Below are 17,532 nucleotides of genomic sequence, written 5' to 3' on the forward strand. Positions count from 1 at the left end.
GATTACTAATTTAGATTTACTGGAAACTATTGGAATTTATAATGTATGATACATACAATTTTTTATTCAATCTTGGTTTGTATTAAATCCTATAACTTTCTATTTTTTTCTAATCCCCTGCAATAAAGCAACATAGTGCGAAGCTCCACTTGATCCTTTAAAAAACAATGCACATTAATATCACAGTTATGAAGGCCTTGTGGTTGGTTGTGGTCTTAGTGAAGCAGCCTAACCCAACCCTAACCCTAACCCTAACCCTTACTATCACATATTACATATAATTACTACCTCAACTACCATGTATTACATACAACTACTACCTCAACTAACACGTATTACGTACACCTACTACCTCGACTACAACATAAAAATACTACCTCAACAACTACATTGCTTTAGCTACCACAATCAATTCTACTACTTCCTGCACCACAATATATTGCAAACAACTATCACCTAATATACAACATATTACACGCATCTACTACTTCAACTACCTAGCTTACATAACTAATGCCTCAAATTCACATTGCTTACGTACAATTACTCAAGACTTAAGACGTGTGGTTTCTTATCATTCTGTGTTATCACTGCTTTATAGACCTACAGAGTGGTAGGTTAGGTGGTCACTTGGGCAGACACTAGAAATGCACCTTATAGAACCTCACCTTTTATACAGTCTAGTACTCATTAGACTGAATTCTTGTTACAATGACTTCTCATCAAATAAAAGGATTTTAGTAATATACCACTCATCCCTTGAGATGAGTGGCTTGACATGAATATTAATGTTAAACAGTTGGAAGGAATTGATATAATCTTTTCATGAACGATCTCTGTTTCAAACTCTATGAATACGGTGAGAACCGCAGGATTTTATTTTTGCATATACATTTATTAATTTCACATTTCAATATGTTCTTATGAGTACACCATTTAGCAGAACATGAAGCGTTTCTAAATATATTCACTAACAAGATTTACATTTTTCTTTCAAAAGTGATGAACTCACTCAACCGCATGTCTCTCACTTTCATGTCTCTCAAAGTAGATGCTCGTCCGCCCATAGGCACCCTGTTTTGCATGACTTGGAGTATCTCTGAGGGCCAAGAGTTAAATATGCTCGCTGCCAGCCATCACAAACACACCCAGAGCAAGATGAGGTCGTCCACAGCCTTGCTAGCAGTGTTGGCGTTCCTTACTCATGGTGAGACTTATGGCTCCGTCACTCTGATCATGTTCTTATGACTTCACTCTGATCCCTCCTGGTTTGGGCTCTATTCGGTGTTTATCCTGCTGTATTTCCTCCCCTCTCTGCTCCTGATGTGCTCTAGGCTAACGTTACACTGAACACTGTCTTAAGTCGGTTCAAAAGGCTCATCCTCCACTTCTTATTTCAGAGTCGTCTGCCAGTAAATTTCTGACACAACCTGACAAATCCAAGACCGTCGGCCTGGAGGGGACTGTGTCTATCAGTGCCACGGGGAGCTCAGATATTGATAATACTCTCTACTGGTACATCCAGAAACCTGGAGAAGCTCCCAAACTGCTGACATCCAATGCAGTCACCCGCTATTCAGGGACCCCAGCTCGGTTCAGCGGCAGCATGTCTGGGACTAGCTACACTCTCACCATCTCTGGTGTCCAGAGGGAGGATGCAGCAGTTTATCACTGTCTGGGTTACCACGGTGGCGGTGTGTTCACACAGTGATTGAGAGCCGTACAAAAACCTCCCTCAGTCACACTGCGTAGACACTGAGCTGTTACAGCAGGAACCTGCTGCAGCTGCTGAGGGGGAAGAGACTCTGACACAGAGCGCAGAGCTGGCTCTAACCAGGGGTCTCTACCCTTGGTTGTAATAAACATATTTAATTAAATCAATGTCCTTGAAATCAATTAATAGATTTTAATAATATTTCTAGTGAATCAATTATCAACTCATTCATGGGTTTTAGTGAAAAACAAGTGTTTGTGCGTCGGTAAGATGAGTCTTTAATGTGCGGGAGGTTTTTGTACAGCCTCTTAATGAGTTTGTATCACTGTGGTACACTTTTGGTGGAGGCACCAAACTCATCATTGACTGTAAGTACAAGGAGACCTTTCTTGACATTTTGAAATTTTACATGAAATATTGAGCAATGTTCTAGAATAAATTAGCAATGATGATTTTAAAATGTTTTAATTTATTTATACTTTTCAGGTATTATTTTTTCTATAAATAAGTTGAGTACACAGTTGGAATATACTGTTTTAAAGAGTTTTGTATTTTGGCTTAAATTAACAAAATTTGTTAAATACATATGTTCGATTGCATTATGCGTTTTCAAAAATATTATTTTCATTATTTTTGACTATTGCTGCAACATATTTTATTTCTTAAAAAAATAAGTATTTTGTAAAATGGACAAAGTAGTTTAATTGAAGTTCAGTGGAACTTCTAAATGATCAGTAAATATTAGAAACATATTAAAATGTATTTATGTGCTTTGAGTAACTAATCCTGCTTTTCTCTCATATTTTGCATGTGCAATTAGCCACGCATGAAATGATTTAAAGAAAGAGAAATTAAGATTGATTCATTCCAACAAAAATAAACATATATATCTTTTTGTGTAAACTGGATTCCTAATGTAGTGAGATTAAACACAATGGTTCCCTTCCTCTTTAATGTCACCAACTGCTGGTGAACAGGAAGCTGTCCCTTCCCTCTGTGCTCCTATGAGGGCTGATGTTAACTGAGCCTGTTGTCCACTCCTCTCTCTCTCTTCCAGTGGGAGTGGTGCAGCCCACGCTGAGCGTCCTCCCTCCCTCCAGAGTGGAGCTGGAGCAGGGCAGTGCTACACTGCTGTGTGTGGCCAGTGGGGGCTTCCCCTCAGACTGGAAGCTTGGCTGGAAGGTCGGGGGCAGCAGCAGGTCTGGGGGGGTGTCAGATAGCCTGGGGGTCCTGGGGAAAGACGGCCACTACAGCTGGAGCAGCACCTTGACCCTCCCTGCAGACCAGTGGAGGAAGGCGGGCTCAGTGAGCTGTGAGGCCAGTAAGAATGGCCAGACGCAGCCTGTCACTCAAACCCTGAATCCTGGAGAGTGTTCAGAGTAGAGAGGCTCCAGCATGGAGGTACTGGAGGATACAGATCTCCTCTGACACGTCTGCTTTATGTCTCTCTGTCTCAGGTGGCACTGTAGCTTTAGATGATTTACATTAATATAAATCGTCTTTGATTCATTAACGTTATGCTTTCCGATTTTTACCCGTTGCTTGTGTTGGTCACATGTTGAACATTTAATAAAGATGTAAAGAACACATTTTTTCTTGTCATCATTTACTATCGTTTATCTTCTGTATTTTCGAATTAATGTGGCTTAATGAGCATATAAAACCTCTGCCATCTACATCAAACAAATTTCCCCACGGGGGGAGGCAATGATGTATATCTCTGAATGAGCAAAGTGTTGGTTGTGTGGATGTCGTTGTAAAGTGTGTTCAGTGTATTCAGTGGACCAGTGTCAGTCATAGAGCCACTGCTGCTGAAATGACCCGTGTGTGTCAGACTGAATTTCTGTCGATTCATATAATAGTAGTTCAGAGAGATGTCCAGGTTTCTGCAGATACCAACTCAGACACATGTAAAATTACGGCTCGAAAAACATTCAGTATCCCTCACCAAGACATAAGAACCCTAGAATGCTGAGTGAGGGAAACAGTAACATATTCATAATGTCTGTCTGAGTAAAAGACCAAACCGACATGGCTAAAATATGTGTTTCTTTAAACGTATTCTGTGAGCGGTGAACCGTAGCTATTCAAATGATGTCCAGTTTTAGCAGATGTGCACCTGTGTCTCTCGAGTGACAGAAAGTCAGTGGAAATGTAGGGCTGAAACTTTCAGAAGAGTCTCTGGAGATTCCAGGGAAAGCAGCATGTGTGCATGTCTCCATACAAGCTCACTGGCGCCCTCTAGTGTCAAACCAACGGTATGCAATAAAGACTGATTACATGAACTAAATTATCTTCAGGTTTTATGAAATATATAGCAGACTATATTCTATTCATAATAATACAAATAAAGTCGTTCCTTTCATCAGGACCCAAGCTGCTTTAAGTGTTGGGGACACAGAACAAGAAAATATGAAATATTATATTTTCAAACAATCAAACAATAAATAAATGAATCAATAAGAATAGATCATTTTCCAAAGTCCAGGCCCAGTAAGTGGGTCTTCAGGCAGCTTGTGAAAACGCAGATGGATCCAGCGTTGAGGATCTCCCGGTGAGCGAGTTACACAGAGTGGGGGCAGCCACCCTAAAGGCTCTGTCCATAGCTGAAGTCCCCAACCAGGACTCTGTCTTCTTACTGCTGAGTTGGAGGAGGTATGCAGACATGCAGAGTGACGGGGGGGGGTTGTATGGAGGTTGAGGTTGTAGTTGTATTCAATATGTTGACGTTTGAGGTGTATACAAAGTATTGAAGTTGAGGTAGTAGTTGTATGTATAATATTGTAGTTGAGGTAGTATTCGTGTGTGATACGTGGTAGTTGAGGTAGTACTTGTATGTTCAATAATGCTGAGGAATCTAATGCTGGCTCTTGGTTGAGGCCCCTGGTTAGAGCCAGCTCTGTGCTCAGCGCTCTGTGTCAGAGTCTCTTCCCCTTCAGCAGCTGCAGCAGGTTCCTGCTGTAACAGCTCAGTGTCTACGCAGTGTGACTGAGGGAGGTTTTTGTACGGCTCTCAATCACTGTGTGAACACATAGGGATCAATGTAGCTCTGACAGTGATAAACTGCTGCATCTTCACGCTGGGCGCCGTTGATGGTCAGAGAGAAGTCAGTGCTGCTTCCACTGCCACTAAACCGAGCTGGTGTTGGTGATACAAGTTGGTTTACATATTTCATGATGAGCTTGTGTTCTTCTCCAGGTTTCTGTTGGTACCAGAATAAGTAGTTATTGCCATGAACAGCTTTGTTTGTTTTACAGGTCAGAGTGACTGTGGACCCTGGAGTAAAGGACACTACTGGTGTCTGAGTCACAGTCACCTGACTGCTGGTTCCTGTAGAAAACAAACAAACCAAACATTGAGTTATCCAATAGAAAACACAAGCAAACAGAGAAGGGTGGTCCACATTTTGACTGAGTGGAATGAACCAACCTGTTAAGGATCCACAGACCACTGTCCAGAAAAGGAGGGTGAGGTGATTCATGGTTGCCACGGTTTCTGGGGTGTTGAGTGACAGCTCTGAGTCCTGCAGTGTTGAACTCAGAGGACTTTAAACCCTCTCAGAACCCCAGTTTCAGCTGAGCATGCAAAGCTTCCTCTATATGGAAATGACCTGTTTCCACTCATCAGACTGGGGGTGAGAGTGACTGCAAACATTCTGGGAGGACCGCTGTATCTCTTCTACACACACCATTGGAATACAAATTCAGATTTAATGGAAACTATTGGAATTTAAAATGCATAACATTTTATCTGGTTGATGCCAATCCTGGTTTGTATGAAATCCTTTAACTTTCTATTTGTTTGAAATAAATTGTCGTTACATTATTACCTGAACCCAGAATAATAGATACAAACATATTGTTCTGTACATAATAAATGCATGAATATAACATTGGCTTGAAGGTTTTTTATGAAGTCAAATTAATAGACATGTTTTAAAACAATAAACCTTTTGTAAAAGAGCCTTTAAAAATGTTCTGACAATAAATGAATGATGAATGTATTTCATTAAATTACTATACATTCATAAAATTACTATATATTAATTATAATATTTCCAATTAATCAAATATTGACTAATTCATCCATTTTAGTGAAAAGCCAGTGTTTGTGTGTCAGTAAGATGAGTCTTTAGTGTGCGGGAGGTTTTGTACAGCCTCTTAATGAGTTTGTATCACTGTGGTACACTTTTGGTGGAGGCACCAAACTCATCGTTGACTGTAAGTACAAGGACACTTGTCTTTGCCTGGCATATTTAACTTTCTCTAAATGTAATGGTGATAATCTTATCTTTTGGAATTTTCTATATTTTTAATTTCTTGTCGTTTTTTTAAAGATAAGCTGAGGACAAAGTGTAAATATATTGTGGTACAGAGTTCTGACTTTTAAAATACACTGCATATGTTAGATATGTTCTACAATATGATGTATTTCATGAAAGACCTCATTATTGCTGTGGCATTATTCATTTATTGAATTGGCAAATCAGTCATATTTAAGTTTGAAGAAATTCACACTTGTCGATTAATGTTAACCCAATTAAATGCTACATTTTGAAGTTCAATCATTTTAAATATAAACATGTTTTAATGAAGAGATTTTAAACACAAATGTTCCCTTCCTCTTTAATGTCACCAACTGCAGGTGAACAGGAAGCTGTCCCTTCCCTCTGTGCTCCTATGAGGCTGATGTTAACTGAGCCTGTTGTCCACTCCTCTCTCTCTCTTCCAGTGGGAGTGGTGCAGCCCACGCTGAGCGTCCTCCCTCCCTCCAGAGTGGAGCTGGAGCAGGGCAGTGCTACACTGCTGTGTGTGGCCAGTGGGGGCTTCCCCTCAGACTGGAAGCTTGGCTGGAAGGTGGGGTGCAGCAGCAGGTCTGGGGGGGTGTCAGATAGCCTGGTGGTCCTGGGGAAAGACGGCCACTACAGCTGGACCAGCACCTTGACCCTCCCTGCAGACCAGTGGAGGAAGGCGGGCTCAGTGAGCTGTGAGGCCAGTAAGAATGGCCAGACGCAGCCTGTCACTCAAACCCTGAATCCTGGAGAGTGTTCAGAGTAGAGAGGCTCCAGCATGGAGGTACTGGAGGATACAGATCTCCTCTGACACGTCTGCTCTATGTCTCTATCTGAGGTGACACTGCAGCTTTTGATGATTTACATTAATATAACTCGTGTTTGATTAATTGACATTATGCTCTCTGGCTTTTACCCCTTGATTTGTCACATGTTGAATCAAATAAAAATGAAAAAAATACAATATTTCTTGTTATATTTTCCAATCATGTCAAATCTGTTTCTCTTTCTACCAATGAGTATATCAAACATATGTCATCTTTATTAGACAAGTTTCATCACCATTGTGAATGAAGGCTTAAAGCTATGGTGTGTATCTCTGAATGAGCAAAGTGTTGGTTGTGTGGATGTTGTTGTAAAGTGTGTTCAGTGTATTCAGTGGACCAGTGTCAGTCATAGAGCCACTGCTGATGAAATGATGTGTGTCAGACTGACTTTATGTCACTTCATAAAATAGAAGTTCAGGGGGACGTCCAGGGTTCTGCAGGTACCAACTTAGAAACATGTAAAAGTACATCTCAAAAGACATTCAGTACCTCCCACCAAGGCATAGGAACCCTACCAGTGAGTGGTGGAAACAGTAACATATTTATAATGTCTGTCTATGAGTCAAAGACCAAACCGACATTGCTAAAAGATGTGTTTCATTAAACGTTTTCTGTGAGCACTGAGCAGTGAACTGTAGCTATTCAAATGATGTCCAGTTTTAGCTGATGTGCACCTGTGTCTCTCGAGTGACGGAAAGTCAGTGGAAATGTAGGGCTGAGGTTTTCAGAAGAGTCTCTGGAGACTCCAGCGAAAGCGTGTGTGCATGTCTCCATACAAGCTCAATGGCGCCCTCTTGTGTCTAACCAACGCCGTTTCAACAAAGAGTGATTCTATGAACTCATCTCTGTTCACCTCCATCTTTAATAGTAGCTTAGAGCCTCAGTAGTAGTTAGCATGTCGTTGGGTTAGCCTGGTAGCAGACGGAGGCTGGTGTTTCGCGGTTGTTCCTCATGGCTTCCTTAGCTGGAGGATGAGGGCTGTGAGGGTGGACCGAGGCTTGGCCATCTCCAGGAAAGGAGGCTGCAGAACAACAGCGTTGGTTACCGTCACAGAGAAAACAGACTCTTGTGTTTCCACCAGTGAACCGTAGCAAAGACATGTCTGGGAGATTTTGTAGTTCTAGCTTTTAAGCCATGTGAATCAATGGTTTAGTTGGACACACACACACACCAGTGGCGGCTGGTGGTTTTTAAAGTGAGGGAGGAAGGACTGCGCGCTTGGTTGCCATTGGCCTGCTTGCACTGTTGGTGTATGGTGGCATAATAATGTGAGACTCAAGTTGTTTCAGGGTGTTTGGTGAACTACAAAATAGCAGGGAGGGAGTTATGTGAACAAAATGTATACAAAGCCACCAGTGGCATCACTGTAATTTGAGAAGGAAAGGATGCAAAGCATATTAGTCAAATCAGGCCTACTATTGATTTGTAAAAGTAAATAAAAAAATCTGGGCCTATTATTGGGCCTATTTTTGCCCTCACTGACTGAAGTTATTTAGCTATGTTTATTTTCAGTTACAATTGCTTGTAATGCTACCAGTAAGTCATGCGTACCTAGCAAACCATGTAGCACTCACAACACTGACGTTGCCATTATTTCTGATGACCTTGATTTTGGGAAGTGGTCTACCTCTTTCTGAATGAATGGAATGGTTTTTGTAATAAGACGTTAACAATGTCCTCCGTTTCCAATGTTTCCATTGTGCATTTAGGATCTCGCTATCGCAGATTTCACTTGCTCTGCGTCTCTCAGACTGAGCACCGCGGCAATGCAGACCGGGTTTGTTATCGACAGCGTTGCCAGATTGGGCAGATTTCCCGCCCAATGATAATTTTTCCAGCCTAACATGGTTAAAAGTAGCCCAATTGGGTGGGAAATCGGACCAATCTGGCAACACTGCTCAACATCCAGGGATCCTGCTTATTGGTTCATAGCGCAGACGGATAGATTTTTGCGCGAATCAGACCCCTTAAGGTCCCACCCACTCAGAGGAGGATTTTCCTCCTCTCTCCCATTGAAACCCATGTTATCCACCGGCCGCCAGTACTTTCGAGAAAATGAATGGGAGTGGACGGCGGCGAAGGGAGGACGTTCCTCCCTGAAGTAATTGTCAATAGGCGATAGGGGGTGCTAATGTCCCTTTACCTAGGGAAACGAACATTATATATTCAAAGGCAATAAAGTAGTCATATTTAAGGGCATTAATTCATTACAATAGTCGGGGCAATCTACATTTTTTATTCTCAACAATTTTAGGGAGGATCTTCCTCCCTCTCCTCAATGGAGAAGCCTCCACTGACACACACACACACACACACACACACACACACACACACACACACACACACACACACACACACACACACACACACACACACACACACACACACACACACACACACACACACACAGAAACACAAATACAAACACAAACCCTGAATCCTGGAGAGTGTTCAGAGTAGAGAGGCTCCAGCATGGAGGTACTGGAGGATACAGATCTCCTCTGACACGTCTGCTTTATGTCTCTCTGTCTCAGGTGGCCCCGCAGCTTTGGATGATTTACATTAATATAACATGTCTTGGATTCATTATATTATGCTTTCAGATTTTTACCCGTTGCTTGTGCTGGTCACATGTTGAACATTTAATAAAGATTTCAAGAATAAATTATTTCTTGTCATCATTTACTATTGTTTATCTCTGTGTTTTCGAATTAATGTGGCTTCTAATGAGCATGTAATACCTCTGCCATCTTCATCAAACAAATTTCAACACCATTATGAATGAAGGCTTAAAGCTATAGTGTGTATCTCTGAATGAGCAAAGTGTTGGTTGTGTGGATTTCCTTGGAAAGTGTGTTCAGTGTATTCAGTGGACCAGTGTCAGTCATAGAGCCACTGCTGATGAAATGACCCATGTGTGTCAGACTGACTTTTCTGTCATTTCATATAATAATAGTTCAGAGAGATGTCCAGGTTTCTAGCATGCTGAGTGGGGGAAACAGTAGCATATTCATAATGTCTGGATATGAGTCAAAGAACAAAACGACGTCGAAAAGATGTGTTTCATTTAACGTATTCTGTGAGCAGTGAACTGTAGCTATTCAAATGATATCCATTTTTAGCTGATGTGCACCTGTGTCTGTTAAGTGGCAGAAAGTCAATGGAATTGAAGGGCTGAGGTTTTCAAAGGAGTCTCTGGAGATTCCAGTGAAAGCAGTATGCGTGCATTTCTCCATACTAGCTCAATGTCGCTCTCTAGTGTCCGACCAACGGCATTACAATAAAGGCTGATTCCATGAACTCCACAATCTTCAGGTTTTATTTAATAAATAGCTGGCTTCAATCCATTCATAATACTTATAATAAGAAAGTTGTTCCTTTCATCAGGACGCAAGCTGCTTTAAATGTGGGTGACAAAGAACAAAACAACGTCAAATATTATATTTTGAAACAATCAAAACAATAAATAAACAAATAAATAAGAAAAGATCATGTTCCAAAGTCCAGGCCCAGTAAGTGGGTCTTCAGGCAGCTTGTGAAAACGCAGATGGATCCAGTGTTGAGGATCTCCCGGGGAGCGAGTTCCACAGAGTGGGGGCAGCCACCCTAAAGGCTCTGTCCATAGCTGAAGTCCCTAACCCGGGGTGGGGGGGTGGGGGGGTAAAGCAGTCTGTGGTCTGAGGAACGGAGATTCAGGGAGGGGGAGTAGGGTCTGAGGAGCTGTGAGAGGAGCGGGGGCTAGAGGGACTGGGGGGGTGAGGAGGAGGAGGAGGAGGAGGAGGAGGAGGTGGAGGAGGAGGAGGAGGAGGAGGAGGAGGAGGGGGGTGAGGGGGGTGAGGAGGAGGAGGAGGTGGAGGAGGAGGAGGAGGGAGGAGGAGGGGGGGGAGGAGGAGGAGGAGGCGCTGCAGGACCTGACTGGGGGCCGGTGGAGGTGGATGGGGGGGGGGGGGGGGGGGGGGGGGGGAGGGTGGCAAGCAATTGGCAGGTATGCAGAGTGACTGGGGGGGTGATGTATTAAGTTGAAGTTCAGGTTGTAGTTGTATTCAATATGTTGAAAGTTTAGTTGTATGCAAAATATTGTATTTTATGAAGTACTTGTACGTAATATCTTGTAGTTGAGGTAGAAGTTTTATGTCATACGTGGTAGTTGAGGTAGTACTTGTATGTTTAATAATGCTGAGGAATCTAATGCTGGCTCTTGGTTGAGGCCCCTGGTTAGAGCCAGCTCTGTGCTCAGCGCTCTGTGTCAGAGGTCTCTTCCCCCTCAGCAGCTGCAGCAGGTTCCTGCTGTAACAGCTCAGTGTCTACGCAGTGTGACTGAGGGAGGTTTTGGTACGGCTCTCAATCACTGCGTGAACACATAGGGATTAATGTAACTCTGACAGTGATAAACTGCTGCATCTTCACGCTGGGCGCCGTTGATGGTCAGAGAGAAGTCAGTGCTGCTTCCACTGCCACTAAACCGAGCTGGTGTTGGTGATACAAGTTGGTTTATTAATTTTATGATGAGCTTGGGGGCTTCTCCAGGTTTCTGTGGGTACCAGTGTAGTTCATCACCACCGTAAACCGCTGTGTTTGTTTTACAGGTCAGAGTGACTGTGGATCCTGGAGTAAAGGACACTACTGGTGTCTGAGTCACAGTCACCTGACTGCTGGTTCCTGTAGAAAACAAACAAACCAAACATTGAGTTATCCAATAGAAAACACAAGCAAACAGAGAAGGGTGGTCCACATTTTGACTGAGTGGAATGAACCAACCTGTTAAGGATCCACAGACCACTGTCCAGAAAAGGAGGGTGAGGTGATTCATGGTTGCCACGGTTTCTGGGGTGTTGAGTGACAGCTCCGAGTCCTGCAGTGTTGAACTCAGAGGACTTTAACCCTCTCAGAACCCCCAGTTTCAGCTGAGCATGCAAAGCTTCCTCGATATGGAAATGACCTGTTTCCACTCATCAGACTGGGGGGTGAGAGTGACTGCAGACATTCTGGGAGGACCGCTGTATCTCTTCTACATTCACACTTTTGGAATCCAAATTCAGATTTACTGGAAACTATTGGAATTTTTAATGTATAACATTTTATCTGGTTGAGGTCGATCTGGTTTGTATGACATCCTTTGACTCTCTAATTTAGATTTATTATTACATAAAACCATAATAGATATAAAGACATTGTTCTGTTTAAAATAAATGCATAATTATAACATTGGCTTGAATGTTTTTTATTCAGTCAAATTATTAGACATGTGTTAAAACAATAAACCTTTTGTAATTTTGCGTTAAAAATGTTATGAAAATAAATGTAAATAAATATATTTCATTAAATCTATTTAAACAATTAATGTATATTGATTATAATAATACAGTGAAATAAATATCGACTAATTCATCCATTCTAGTGAGAAGCCATTATTGTGTGTTAGTGAGATGAGTCTTTAATGTGCGGGAGGTTTTTGTACAGCCTCTTAATGAGTTTGTATCACTGTGGTGGACTTTTGGTGGAGGCACCAAACTCATCGTTGACTGTAAGTACAAGGACACTTTTCTTTGCATGGCATATTTAACTTTCTTTAAATTATTATAAGCGTGATAATCTTAATACTTTATACTTTTCTATTGTTTTAAATTCTTTTTCGGATGATAAGATGAGTAAAAAGTGTAAATATATCGTCGTACAGGGTGCTGTCTTTTAAATTACACTTAATTTGTTGCATATGTTCTACAATATAATGTATTTTATGAAAAACCTCATTATTGCTATGTCATTGTTCATTTATTTAATTGTCAAATGAGTCACCTTTAAGTTTGAAGAAATTCAAACTGGGGTAAAGTCGATTAATGTTAACCCAATAAAATGCTAAATTTTGAAGTTCAATCATTTTAAATATAAACATGTTACAGTTTTTAATGAAGAGATTTTAAACCAAATGGTTTCCTTCCTCTTTAATGTCACCAACTGCTGGTGAACAGGAAGCTGTCCCTTCCCTCTGTGCTCCTATGAGGCTGATGTTAACTGAGCCTGTTGTCCACTCCTCTCCTCTCTCTTCCAGTGGGAGTGGTGCAGCCCACGCTGAGCGTCCTCCCTCCCTCCCTCCAGAGTGGAGCTGGAGCAGGGCAGTGCTACACTAGTGTGTACGGCCAGTGGGGGCTTCCCCTCAGACTGGAAAGCTTGGCTGGAAGGTGGGGGGCAGCAGCAGGTCTGGGGGGGTGTCAGATAGCCTGGGGGTCCTGGGGAAAGATGGCCACTACAGCTGGAGCAGCACCTTGACCCTCCCTGCAGACAGTGGAGGAAGGCGGGCTCAGTGAGCTGTGAGGCCAGTAAGAATGGCCAGACGCAGCCTGTCACTCAAACCCTGAATCCTGGAGAGTGTTCAGAGTAGAGAGGCTCCAGCATGGAGGTACTGGAGGATACAGATCTCCTCTGACACGTCTGCTTTATGTCTCTCTGTCTCAGGTGGCACCGCTACTTCTGTTGATTTACATTGATATAACACGCATTTGATTCATTAACATGATGCTCTTTAGATTTTACCCCTTGCTTGTGTTGGTCACATGTTGAACATTTAATAAAGATTTAAAGAATAAATTCATTAAATATCATTTATCTTCTGTATTTGAAATTGAATGCTGCTTCTATTGAGCATATAAAACCTCTGCTATCTTCATTAAAACAAATTTCACAACCATTATGAATGAAGGCTTAAAGCTATGGTGTGTATCTCTGAATGAGCAAAGTGTTGGCTGTGTGGATTTCCTTGGAAAGTGTGTTCAGTGTATTCAGTGGACCAGTGTCAGTCATAGAGCCACTGCTGCTGAAATGACCCATGTGTGTCAGACTGACTTTCTGTCGTTTCATATAATAGTAGTTCAGAGAGATGTCCAGGTTTCTGCAGATACCAACTTAGAATCGTTTAGAGGTACGTCTTAAAAGACATTCAGTTTCTCCCAACAAATATAAGAACCCTAGCATGTTGAGTGTGGAAACAGGAGCATGTTCATATTGTCTGTATATGAGTCAAAGAACAAACCGACGTCGAAAAGATGTGTGTTTCATTTAACGTATTCTGTGAGCAGTGAACTGTAGCTATTCAAATGATATCCATTTTTAGCTGATGTGCACCTTGTGTCTTTTGAGCGGCAGAAAGTCAGTGGAATTGTAGGGCGGAGGTTTTCAAAGGAGTCTCTGGAGATTCCAGTGAAAGCAGTATGTGATAATTTCTCCATACTAGCTCAATGTCGCTCTCTAGTGTCCGACCAACGCCATTACAATAAGGCTGATGTCCATGAACTCCCCTATCTTCAGGTATTATTTAATAAACAGCTGGCTTCAATCGATTCATAATACTGATAGTAACTTATAAGAAATTCGTTTCATCAGGACGCAAGATGCTTTAAATGCAGGTGACAAAGAACAAACAACGTTAAAGATTATTTTTTGAAACAATCAAAACAATAAATAAACGAATAAATAAGAAAAGATCATGTTCCAAAGTCCAGGCCCAGTAAGTGGGTCTTCAGGCAGCTTGTGAAAACGCAGATGGATCCAGTGTTGAGGATCTCCCGGGGAGGCGAGTTCCACAGAGTGGGGCAGCCACCTAAAGGCTCTGTCCATAGCTGAAGTCCCTAACCCGGGGTGGGGGGGTGGGCAGTCCGTGGTCTGAGGGACGGAGGATTCTGGGAGGGGGAGTAGGGTCTGAGGAGCTGTGAGAGGAGCGGGGGCTAGAGGGACTGGGGGGTGAGGAGGAGGAGGAGGAGGAGGAGGAGGAGGAGGAGGAGGTGGTGCGACAAGACCTTAATGGGAGCCGGTGGAGGTGGATGAGGGGGGGGGGGGGGGGTTTGGTACACTGGAGCCGATCCAGGGCTCTGGGGGACCCCCCAGTGAGGGACGGCCCCAGTCTGGACATGTTTCTGAGGGGGTCCAATGCCTATCTGTTGAAGGGACTCCATGTGGGGAACCAGTGATAGGGATGAGTCTGGGACCCCCCTAGTTGGGGACTGGAGAGAAGGGGCAGACGGAGCAGCCGTCCATGGAAGGACCAGATCCCCGACCTTCTGGGGCCTGGGGGGCCCCAACCAGGACTCTGTCTTCTTACTGCTGAGGTGGAGGAGGTTGGCAGACATGAAGAGTGACAGGGGGGGGGGGGGGGGACTGTAATATGTTGAAGTTGAGGTTGTATGTTAGGTGGAAGTTGAACAGATAGTTGTGTGTAATACGTGGTAGTTGATGTGGTTATTGTATGTAATATTTGGTAGTTGAGGCAGTAGTTGTGTATTAATAATGCTGAGGAATCTAATGCTGGCTCTTGGTTTGAGGCCCCTGGTTAGAGCCAGCCTCTGTGCTCAGCGCTCTGTGGTCAGAGTCTCTTCCCCCCTCAGCAGCTGCAGCAGGTTCCTGCTGTAACAGCTCAGTGGCTACGCAGTGTGACTGAGGGAGGTTTTTTGTACGGCTCTACAATCACTGTGTGAACACATTGCCACCTACGGTAACTCTGACAGTGATAAACTGCTGCATCTTCACGCTGGGCGCCGGTGATGGTCAGAGAGAAGTCAGTGCTGCTTCCACTGCCACTAAACCGAGCTGGTGTTGGTGATACAAGTTGGTTTGCATATTTATGAAGAGCTTGGGGGCTTCTCCAGGTTTCTGTTGATACCAGAACATACCCTCATCTCCATCACTCAATCTGTGAACCGCTGGGTTTGTTTTACAGGTCAGAGTGACTGTGGATCCTGGATTAAAGGACACTACTGGTGTCTGAGTCACAGTCACCTGACTGCGGGTTCCTGTAGGAAACAAACAAACAAACATTGAGTTATCCAATAGAAAACACAAGCAAACAGAGAAGGGTGGTCCACATTTTGACTGAGTGGAATGAACCAACCTGTTAAGGATCCACAGACCACTGTCCAGAAAAGGAGGGTGAGGTGATTCATGGTTGCCACGGTTCTGGGGTGTTGATTGACAGCTCCGAGTCCTGCCAGTGTTTGAACTCAGAGGACTTTAAACCCTCTCAGAACCCAGTTTCAGCTGAGCATGCAAAGCTGCCTCTATATGGAAATGACCTGTTTCCACTCATCAGACTGGGGTGAGAGTGACTGCAGACGTTCTGGGAGGGACCGCTGTATCTCTTCTATATTCACATTTTTGGAATACAAATTCAGATTTAATGGAAACTATTGGAATTTTAAATAAATAACATTTTATCTGGTTGAAGCCGATGTTGGTTTGTATGAAATCCTTTAACTTTCCATTTGTTTGAAAGAAATTGTCGTTACATTATACCTGAACCGAGAATAATAGATGAAAACATATGTTCTGTATATGATAAATGCATGGATATAACATTGGCTTGAAGGTTTTTTTATTAAGTAAAATTAATAGACTTGTTTTAAAACCATAAACCGTTTTGTAAGTGAGCCTTTAAAAATGTTATGAAAATAATTGAATGATGAATATATTTCATTAAATTACTATATGCATTCATACGATTACTATAATTTTAATTATGTTTCCAGTGAATCAAATGTCGACTTAATCGTCCATTCTAGTGAGAAGCCAGTGTTTGTGTGTCAGTGAGATGAGTCTTTAATGTGTCGGGAGGTTTTTGTACAGCCTCTTAATGAGTTTGTATCACTGTGGTACTCTTTTGGTGGAGGCACCAACTCATCGTTGACTGTAAGTACAAGGACACTTTTTCTTTGCCTGGCATATTTAACTTTCTCTAAATATAATTAAGCACGATAATCGTTATCTTTTGGAACTTTCTATATTTTTAATTTCTTGTCTTTTTTTTTTAAAATAAGCTGAGGACAAAGTGTAAATATATTGTGGTACAGAGTTCTGTCTTTTAAATCACACTGCATATGTTACATAGGTTCTACAATATAATATTCATGAAAGACCTCATTATTGCTGTGGCATTATTCATTTATTGAATTGGCAAATCAGTCACATTTAAGTTTGAAGAAATTCACATTTTTCGGATAATGTTAACCCAATAGAATGCTAAATTTTGAAGTTCAATTATTTTAAATATGAACATGTTATCGTTTTAATGAAGAGATTTTAAACACAATGGTTTCCTTCCTCTTTAATATCACCAACTGCTGGTGAACAGGAAGCTGTCCCTTCCCTCTGTGCTCCTATGAGGCTGATGTTAACTGAGCCTGTTGTCCACTCCTCTCTCTCTCTTCCAGTGGGAGTGGTGCAGCCCACGCTGAGCGTCCTCCCTCCCTCCAGAGTGGAGCTGGAGCAGGGCAGTGCTACACTAGTGTGTGTGGCCAGTGGGGGCTTCCCCTCAGACTGGAAGCTTGGCTGGAAGGTCGGGGGCAGCAGCAGGTCTGGGGGGGTGTCAGATAGCCTGGGGGTCCTGGGGAAAGATGGCACTACAGCTGGAGCAGCACCTGACCCTCCCTGCAGACCAGTGGAGGAAGGCGGCGCTCAGTGAGCTGTGAGGCCAGTAAGAATGGCCAGACGCAGCCTGTCACTCAAACCCTGAATCCTGACCAGTGTTCAGAGTAGAGAGGCTCCAGCATGGAGGTACTGGAGGATACAGATCTCCTCTGACACGTCTGCTTTATGTCTCTCTGTCTCAGGTGGCACTGCAGCTTTTGATGATTTACATTAATAATAACATGTCTGATTCATTAACGTTATTGCTTCAGATATTTACCCATTGCTTGTGTGGTCACATGTTGACACAT

The 17,532-nt window shown here is 42.7% G+C and overlaps 1 protein-coding gene, 1 pseudogene and 1 gene segment (V, D, J or C); all 3 read left to right on the plus strand.

The window, feature by feature from the left end:
- Positions 1–1,023: 1,023 nt before the first annotated feature.
- Positions 1,024–3,301, plus strand: LOC115543479 (immunoglobulin kappa light chain). Its single transcript, XM_030355868.1, has 4 exons — positions 1,024–1,207; positions 1,401–1,701; positions 2,048–2,082; positions 2,772–3,301. Exons 1-4 carry the CDS (start codon positions 1,036–1,038, stop codon positions 3,095–3,097), a joined length of 834 nt encoding a protein of 277 aa, XP_030211728.1. The 5' UTR covers positions 1,024–1,035; the 3' UTR covers positions 3,098–3,301.
- A 2,602-nt stretch (positions 3,302–5,903) lies between these two features.
- LOC115543503 (immunoglobulin kappa constant-like) lies at positions 5,904–6,971 on the plus strand (the record flags this gene model as incomplete). The annotated part of the segment is given in 2 exon segments: positions 5,904–5,934; positions 6,446–6,971. Coding segments are annotated over 2 exon segments (357 nt in total), but the record flags the coding sequence as incomplete, so codon positions are not given.
- Positions 6,972–12,325: 5,354 nt separating this feature from the next.
- On the plus strand, positions 12,326–13,431 carry LOC115543492 (immunoglobulin kappa constant-like; annotated as a pseudogene).
- The last annotated feature ends 4,101 nt before the right edge of the window (positions 13,432–17,532 follow it).

This window comes from Gadus morhua, chromosome 5 (assembly GCF_902167405.1).
Source record: "Gadus morhua chromosome 5, gadMor3.0, whole genome shotgun sequence".
NCBI classification, from domain to species: Eukaryota; Metazoa; Chordata; class Actinopteri; order Gadiformes; family Gadidae; genus Gadus; species Gadus morhua.